At 31.0% G+C, this 9,792-nt stretch overlaps 1 protein-coding gene across 3 annotated transcripts; it reads right to left on the bottom strand.

Moving 5' to 3' along the window:
- Positions 1 to 923: 923 nt before the first annotated feature.
- Positions 924 to 9,510, bottom strand: LOC137000890 (uncharacterized). Of its 3 annotated transcripts, XM_067358475.1 has the most exons (8): positions 6,736 to 9,509; positions 3,947 to 4,145; positions 3,618 to 3,855; positions 3,473 to 3,520; positions 3,012 to 3,050; positions 2,679 to 2,914; positions 2,424 to 2,583; positions 932 to 1,974 (listed from the first exon to the last, which is right to left on the bottom strand). In XM_067358475.1, the coding sequence occupies exons 3-8, from the start codon at positions 3,757 to 3,759 to the stop codon at positions 1,763 to 1,765; spliced, it is 837 nt and encodes a 278-aa protein (XP_067214576.1). In that variant the 5' UTR covers positions 3,760 to 3,855; positions 3,947 to 4,145; positions 6,736 to 9,509; the 3' UTR covers positions 932 to 1,762. The 3 variants fall into 3 exon arrangements, with proteins under 3 accessions (XP_067214578.1, XP_067214576.1, XP_067214577.1); XM_067358477.1 differs by lacking the exon at positions 3,473 to 3,520 and having other exon boundaries at positions 924 to 1,974; positions 3,947 to 9,510; XM_067358476.1 differs by lacking the exons at positions 3,947 to 4,145; positions 6,736 to 9,509 and having other exon boundaries at positions 3,618 to 3,910.
- Between the last annotated feature and the right edge of the window lie 282 nt (positions 9,511 to 9,792).

The raw sequence follows: 9,792 nt of genomic DNA on the forward strand, positions 1-9,792 counted from the left end.
ATAACGTGTGTATAATGGGAAATAATTGTGTCGCGTTCATGTTTGATGAAATGCGATACGAGCTCGACGGAGTTGAAATCGATCGTAACAGAAACGTTGGAATAACGAGCACGATCAAAAACTATGTATCACTGACGACGGAGAAGAGCAAGACGCTGAAATACGCATCGTGGAATCCGGATGGAAATCCGTTGCTCGATGGAAACTTTAATTTTTGCGTTCCGCTCAATACTCTTTTAGGATTCTGCGAGGACTACAAACGGATTGTAATCAACGCTCGTCACGAACTTGTATTGATACGATCGCGCAACTAATAATTCTCTCGTTGGACGAGTCGGTACGAATCCAACGATCGAACTACTCAAGATACAGTGGCGAATGCCGCATGTATCTCTGAGCGAAGTCAAGCTGTCTCTTCTTCGAACTTTGGAAAGCGGAAGATATCTGAGCGTGTGCTTCCGTTCGTGGGATCTGTACGAGTTTCCTCTGCTGCAGAATACAACGAAGCATTCCTGGGCGGTCAAAGCTGCGACGCAATTGGAAAAACCGCGATACGTAATCTTTGCTCTCCAAACCGGTCGAAAAAACGTACTGTCTGAAAACGCTACGCAATTTGACGCTTGTAAACTCACCAATGTGAGACTGCATCTGAATTCAGATTTTTATCCGTACGACGACATGAATTTGGATTTCGACAAGAGTCGATACGCTATACTGTACAATATGTATGCGCGTTTCCGCAAAGCCTATCCCATACAGCACACAAACGTTGAATCAATATCTAAAAAACGTAGAATTGTAACATTATGAATGTTTCAGCAACGTTGCGAAATACCCAGTCAGCACAAAAAGATCCCCTGAATGTACACAGGATATACGGAAACGGATTCTGGATATCCTGTGTACATCATAATACTTCTGAAAGATATCCATTGCAGATCGTATAGATGTTCAAAAGCAATGCGCCGTACATCTCAGGTGGATCCATTATGTATCCATTTGTATATCCAATGTACATACACGAAACATACAATTTCGTATATCCATATTATCGCACTTTTAGCACATCCTATGTACATTTAAAGAACATATATTGTACGTTATATATATGTACTAGGTACATTCATTGCGCATCCACCGTGGACATACATTTTCGTATATAGAAAAATATATATTGTACATCACATGCATGTGCTATATAGTCAGTGTATATCTACGTATATTTAAATATACTAATTCGTTTCCGTATATCTTGTGTACATTCAGGGGATTTTTTTGTGTTGAATGCTGGGAATAAAAGGTTTGAAAAAATACAATGCGTATTTTTAAACTTTGTAATTTTGAATATATATTTTTTATTTTAATAAGTATATATATTTATATATATTATATATATTATGTGTGTTGTTATACATAACATTACATTTTTAATGCATAAATTTTCTGTACGTGTATTGTAAGACTATGTAATGAAAATAAACTAAAGAAATCATATAAAAACGAAAATAAAATTAACATTGTAGCAAAATAGTATTAAACAATAAGTTTTAAAGCTTTAAAATAAAAATTACTATACTTAAATAAAAAAAAAAGAATACTGACAAAGGTGCAGTCAAAAAAGTGCAAATCAAATTTAAAAAATATTAATGCAGTACCAAAACAATTAAATTATTTTCATTTGAAATCTTAAACCTAACTGTACTTTTAATTTTAATAAATGTAAAACAAATAATAATAATGACATAAAATTATATCTTAATCGTTAAGATTCTGGTCCTTTTTCAGACATGACTGTTTCAGAAGTAGAATCTGTTTCACAAACCGAACCTGTTTTACGCACAGTGTTTTCTTTCAATTTTTGTTTCGACTGAAATTTGTTGCTGCGTTCTTTACTTCTAACTAACCAATTTCTTATCACTTCTATAATGTCCGATTCTGTTGCAGATTTTGTCTTGGAGTTCAGTCGAACAACACCTAAAATCATATAGTAAATATAAAGTTATGTGCGTACTTGAGTTCAGCTTTATCACGTAACTGTGGAACGTAACCGGTATGGACAGACCTACGAACTTTAATGCGAAACATCATATAATACATGTATAACAGGATTACAACTTGAGACTTCGAAGCGACTGGTTGTTATGATTTCTTCGTCGCACGTTAAATGATATTACGCATTAATACAGTAACGCAATATTAAAAATATGTCAGACTGATCCATAAATAGGAAACGTATTAAATCAGAAATAGTAGATCAAGTGAAAGCGACAAAGTTATATTACAAAGTTTAAATTAAAATTTTTATTTGGTTATTGCATTGAGCATCATTTAGTTACGCAACACAGTTACATTAGGCTTTGCTGAAAAATGTATATGTGATTAAAATTGTTTCGATGTAGAGTATATAAAATAATATATTTTACCAATGATAACTTGGACAAACTTTAACGATTTAAAAGGTTTTTTTTGCCGAGCTCCCTCCCAAGAATATAGCATCCCAACTTCGTTCGAAATTACTCTCGACATAACGCCCTTGATTAGATGGGAAAGATCCGTGCCTCCAATTAAACGCAGTTGATTACTCTAAAATATAAAATTCGAAAAGTAATTTATTAGAAAATAGTTTTCATCATGTAATATAAAATTTTCAAAAATATATAGGATAATTCAATACACACCAATGCATGTATGTTATCAGTTGCATTTGATAGCCATTCTTCCATTGACATTAGTTGCTGCTCTGTAATGACTGGAAACGATTGTATTAGAGTCTTAACAGTCATATTAGTGTCATCATTTAGTTCTGGTTCATCAATACATCGGGTTTTTTTTATAAGCATATCAATGCTCCTCATAAGGTCATTTAATTTTAGATGAATAAGATGAATTTCTTTAAAAAATTGTCTTTTGAATTCTGAAAATTTAAAAGTTGAGTCGTATTAAAATATTATACATAAAGGAATATTCAAAAATTACAAAATCAATAATAATAAATAAAAATAATTATTTACCAGCATTTATGTCAGCGTTGTCTGTAGTTTTGAAGTTATCTTAAAATAACAAGAAATATAATCCATTTAATTAATAATGATTATTTAATATAATTGGTTGATATATTAAGGTCAGTAGTACATGAATGAATTCAACGCCGAAAAAGTTTTAAGATATGTATTTTTAAGGTAGCACACCAGGGGGGATTGCGGGCTACCTACCATAAGAATAAATGTAATGATGATTTTTTCTGCTCCGTGTTGAATCCGTTCATGTGCTGTCAACCTTACAGTGGAATAAATTTATATACTTTTAGAATATAAAACATTAATGTTATCTGAACTGATAATTAATTTTTCAAATCTATATTCAAATTTATATCCATACGCGGCTTTGGACTTAATTTTCTTTAACATATTGATCTAATTAACAATGCAAACGTGCATTTTGATATAAAAATTGAAATTTCAAAAACTCTTACCATTAGTGATATTTTTATCTTGACTTTCCGTTGGAGAGCGATTACTGTCTGTATATTAAATATAAAAAAAATTACTTTTTAAAAATTAAACAAATTTTGAAAAATTTAATTATTTTATCGCGCTAGAAAAATTTAATTATTTTACCGCGTTCAACATGTGTGTTGCCAAAATGTGAAAATGATGGGTACGTGTTACTATCTTCATCAGACATATCACGGTTAGACTCATTGGATTTATCAGTATCTGAGGAATTGTGTTTCTTCCTGTCTTGTCTCCGTTTATGCATTTTATTCTTTTTTTTTTGTTAAGATCTCCGTATGTGATGAAAGGTCATCTGTACTTTGGGCTTTGATTGCCTTTTTTTTAGCAATTTTTAAATCATCTAAACAAATTAAAAGTTAATTATTTTTTTTAATACAAATTTTACATAATACAATTTTATAAAAATTTAACATAATATAAATAATATTTACCATATGTGCCTAAAACAATTGCTTCATATTTTATCCATGTCGAGCCAGGATTATGCTTCTTTTTTATTAATGCTTTAATAGCTGCATTATCGTAACTTTTTGATGGCCAATAGCATGCAGATTCTTTTGACAGAAACCATGTTTTCGGTACTGCCTCAACAGTATCTTCCTCTTTGAATCGAACGACAAGCCAAGTCATCTATATGTACATATTAATCAATAGCAATTCCTTAAACTTATAAATGCAATTATTATTAAATTTCTCGAATCACTTGTATACAAATAGAAATATGCCAATTGAGAAAACCTATGATTTAGCAAAGAAATCAAGATCAATAAAAGAATAGAATAAATATCATAACTAACCATATATTTTCAAAATTTTTTCATTATTTTTATTTTTATTTATTTTAATATTTTTATGAAATTATTAAAGGTAATTATAAATGAAGTAGAGGAAATGCAACATATTTATCATTATATGGTAAAACTAATAATTTTCTTCTGATCTTGTCCATTCTCCACATTTTCAATTCAGTATTATATTTTATAATTACTTTAATATCAAATAATGAAGAAAAACATGGCTTTGAATAGAAATCTTTATGTGCAATATATTTGATTCCTATTAAGAATATTTCATTTTGATATGAAGCAAAATTTTGTATTTCAACTATAGTTGTATCATCCAATTCAACAAATCGATCAGCTACTTTTAAAACATTTAAGCAATAATTAATCGTTTTAAGCTTCCTGTACTGCGGAGAAGTGCAATTATTTATCAATGGACCATTAAAATGTTCCCGCAATAATGTTACGGAATTATCATTTGTAGATTGTATTGGTTGCAAAAAATTATTTTCCTCGCTAACTCTACACACAACTTGTTGCAACTGCTGCGAATGCCTACGAATATTCTTTTTTATCTTCTGCATGTAATTTTCGAATGGAAAGGCACTAAATTCATCAAGTGAACCAAACAGGCGCACACAATCACTTAAATGCAATAAACTATGTATGTTGTGTGAAATGAAATCAGGTCCATAAATTGTAATAGAATTCTTAATAAAATGTTTCATTAGATCTTCGGCATAAGAAATATAATTCTCAAATTTTACATAGTGTTTACTTATCAATATCGAGCTTGCTAAACTTAGCATAAGAAAATTATTATACTCTTTCAATGGTATTATTTTCTTCAAAACTATTGGACCTGTGTATAATAAAAAAAGTCTAAACTCGGTTGCTTTAAATCTTTTACATTCATTTATTGGCCGAGTTTTTCTTGCAAATTCACAAGGAATATATTTCTTTAACAGCTGAAGATTGTTGCTAATTTTATTAATACTTGAAGCACGTAATTTATGAGGAGGCTTGCCAAATATCCATCCATAACGCTTACAGCATAACAACCTTTTTGTTGCACCTAATAGAAGAATATGCATATAGTCTAAAGGTACATTGTCAATCATATTAAAATTGGGAATTTGAAGCCAAAGTGTTTCTCCTGTATGATGTTCGACTTGAAGAGTATTTCTAAATGAATGATCTGTTCTTTTTTCATAATTTTCAATTTTATCAAAGCATAAAACATTGTTAACCATGTCGCCTTCTTCAGTACACTGTGTACATGAAAAATAACCTGAATGGCTCTTAACAGATAAAATATGAGACTTAGCTGGGGTATCACAAATTAACATTGAAATTTTGAATTTACATAACACAGATTGTATCATTATTCCATTTGATAGTTCTATACATTCTTCTACAAAATTTTTTAAAAATTCACTAGTTTTAGGTTTTTCACTTCCATAATGTAAAGCTATTATAAATACTTGATTTTTCAAATTTTTAATTGATTTTACTGTACCCAAAATTGGCCAAAAAGAACTTGATGTGCTTTTTGTTAAAGGCAATCCATCAATATTAATTGCGAGACAAAATTCTGTGTTTTCATCAACAATTATATTATGTTTTAAAGTTAAAGAATTTAATGAGTTGCGTATACCAAAATAATGAAATGAATTGTTTAAAAAATTAGATTTGCGAGGTGTTTTTAAAATTGTACGTGGATCAGCTGGTAAGATATTAGTCAAAGATGATTCTTCACGAAGTATATTTAATAATTCTTTAAATGCAGTTAGGCTAATATTTCTATCAATGGACCATTTTCCTAATTTTGTAGTAAGAGATTCCTTAGGCTTTGTAAATAATGGAAGTGAAATACTAGTGTTATTATGTTCTTGTAAATCTTTAATTGCAAGAGAAGAATAATCATTCAATTTCAAATTATTATCTTTACTATTTAATAAAATGTTATTGTTATTTTGAAAATCATTGTTGTCACTTTGAAAATCATTGTTATCATTATTTTCAATCATAATTTCATTATTATTATTTTTCTGTATTTTTTCACATTTCTGATCTGAGATTGTTTCATGATCTGTTAATTGATTAGTTTCACTAATCATTGCTAATGACAGATTGAGTCTTTCGTTAATTTTACGACACAATTTTTCTCTTTGACTTTTTTTGTTAGGCATTTTGATTTTCATTCAACAAGACACAAAACTTAAAATGAATGGATAAAAAGTGCCATAAAGTTTATCGATCCGATTGTAATGAAATAGTTATTACCTAAAATACCTAAAATGTGAAACAATTCATATATATTTTGAAATTAAGAAATTAATTAACATGAAGAAAAAATACGTTGTAACGATTCTTAACCTATACCGCAATGAAAAGTTAATGAAATAATATAGGATGTATTATATAATAGGATTTACCTTTAATTTAAGTGTGTTATTGCCTGCTACTACTCTATGAGTTTATTTCGTCCAAGAAAAGTTTTCACACAATGCACAATGCACACAAGACACAATAAAATATTGCACAAACCGTTTTTCATATGTTATCCAAAGTGTGCCGTACAGCATGCCACGCCTAGTAGAGAATTACACTATGCACAATTGATTGGCGATTTATATGGCGCCAAAATTAAAAAAACTATATTTATGTACCAGTGTTAAAACACATAACTTGCCGCATTATCACATTTACTTTTACATTTTACATTTACTTTTTATTATTAATAAAAAGTGCATAATTAATAGACATTTATTTTGCTTATTTTCAATATATATATACACACATTTGGCTTAAAATCAAATTTTATAAACGCAAGATTTTTGTCACTTTAAAATAAAAAATAATAAACATCTTTTTGCTTATATTAATAAATATCAATAATCTTTGTATTTTTTTGAGTTACTACGAATATCCATTGCGTATGTACTACGTATATGCGTTTTTGGATCTTTTACGTATATCCATATGTGTACGTACATACATGAAACATATTACGGATGTTGACTATTTGTATATCCGATTTAATATGTCCTATGTATATACGTTTCTGGATGTACTGCACATATGAAATGCGTATGTATACCGGATGTACTATGGATGTCCAATATGGGTATATCCGTCTTTGTATATCCTACGTATATGCGTTTTTTGATCTTTTACGTATATCCATATGTGTACGTACATGAAACATATTACGGATGTTGACTATTTGTATATTCGATTTAGTATGTCCTATGTATATACGTTTCTGGAAGTATTGCACATCAAATGCGTATCAAATGGGTATGTATAATGGATGTACTATGGATGTCCAATATGAGTATATCCGTTTTTGTATATCCTACATATGTTAGTTTTTGGAGCTGTTATATATATCCATATTTGTTTGTACATAAGATGTACTGTGGACATTTAATTCACGTATATATGTTTCTGGACATCCTATGTATATACACGAGATTCAATAGACGTACTTTTAATTTTACGGATATCCTATGCATATTCAGAGGATGTTCTGTGTTGACTGGGTATAGATTCAATGTTGAAAAAATATTGAAGAAATGTCTAATGTCCGCTGAATTGCAATGTCTGCAAGACAAGAAACATTAATTCAATATTGATTCAACATTTATTCAATGCAGAATTTATATATATTATGCATTATAATAATGTTTTGAAAAATTGAACGAAATAAATGTTTAAAATTAATTTTTATTTAAATATATATATATATATATATATATAATTATATTATTATTTCTTATTAATAATTATTGTAATAATTATTATATTATTTCAAAAGATAATAATTGTTAAATGTTGTTTCTACGTTATAGCAACATTTAACAATCAATATAGCAAAATCAACATAGATTCAATGTTGAAAAAACCTTTATACTTCAACATTCAACATTGCAACGTCTCAGCGACGTTATTTCAACTTTCTGTGCTGTGTGGGTATTATGGACAGGACGATACGTATTTGGACATCGATGAATTCTCGAAAGCCGGTCCGTTCGTAGTCATAGATTGTTTGCGACAAAACGACTCTGTCAAGAGCGCCACCGTTGACGTGCGAATAGAATTTGATTGTAAGGAAAATATACCGCCTATTGTCTCATTATACACGATCGAATGGTCAAATATAATCCACTGAACAACATTGTGCGCAGACTCGTGTGAAAAGTTATAAATTAGACGTGTGCGAATGGGAACGTCAGTTTTCCGACGGTCGACGACGATGTCTGACGTACCAATTTTTGTCGACTTGCAAGGTTACGCGTTCAACAACATTTTTATCGTGAAAGAGGTAGCGGTAGTTCGAGATGGCGAAACGCTATCTCATTACGTATTTCGTGAACACGTACCGTGGTATCTGTTGACGAAATCGGAAAAATCGCTGGCGTGTTGGTTACGGATACACCACCACGGCTTCCGATGGGAAGATGGACACGTCTCGTACAATCAGATGAAAAGTCTTATCAACAATGCCATTGGTACGGAACCGTCTCTGATATACGTGAAAGGACTCGAGAAGAAAAAGTGGTTGTGCGAGATTTTGGAAGATGATGTAGAGATCAATAGATGCATTGAAACAATAGATGCGGATTACGAAGATATCGCACGCCTGACGAACTTGGATGTAATCGGAACCTTGCGCTGCGCGTATCACACGAGACATTGCGCTATGCGGAATGTTTGCAAATTGTACAAGTGGTGGTTTGAGCGTAACAAACGTGTAAAACAACTATGATTTATGCTAATAAAATGATGTATATCACACTCGTATGACTTTTATTCCACCTTTTACCCATCACATAATCCACCATATAATATGGTCTATCGCTTATCTCGTACATCTTTCAGACATTTATTGAACGTATATCAAACGTTTTTGAACGTCAATCGAACTACTTTTAACATCTATTGAACGTCTATTGTACGCCTCTCGTACATCTTTGAACGTCTATCGTACGTCTTTGAACGTCTATCGAACGTCTATCGTACATCTATTGTACGTCTTTGAACGTCTCTCGTACGCCTCTCGTACGTCTATCGAACGTCTATTGTACGTCTTTGAACATCTATCGTACTACTTTTAACATCTATGTAACATCTTTTAACGTATTGTTGAACATCTTACGTACAACTTTTAACATCTTTTGTACATCTATCGAACGTATTTTAACGTTTATTACTACAGCGAAATTGACGTTTTTGCGTCGAGCTGTATATAAGGTGTGCGAAAGAGAGTAATTTATCAGTTCAAAGCGTGCACGCGGTGGAGAAAAAAGTATAGAAAATGGAGCGTGATCAGAATAGAAAAAATTCCGAATACGAGAAGTGTAAGGATTGCGGAGTGTACCACAAGCCGATAGCTGTGGTCGAGCCTCGTCCAAGGACGACTCAAGCGTCTCCCGTCCCTCCTCGTAATCGTGAAAGGCGTTAAAGGCTCGGTTGAAACAATTTTTTTT

The sequence above is a fragment of the Linepithema humile genome, chromosome 6, assembly GCF_040581485.1.
Source record: "Linepithema humile isolate Giens D197 chromosome 6, Lhum_UNIL_v1.0, whole genome shotgun sequence".
Taxonomy (NCBI): Eukaryota; Metazoa; Arthropoda; class Insecta; order Hymenoptera; family Formicidae; genus Linepithema; species Linepithema humile.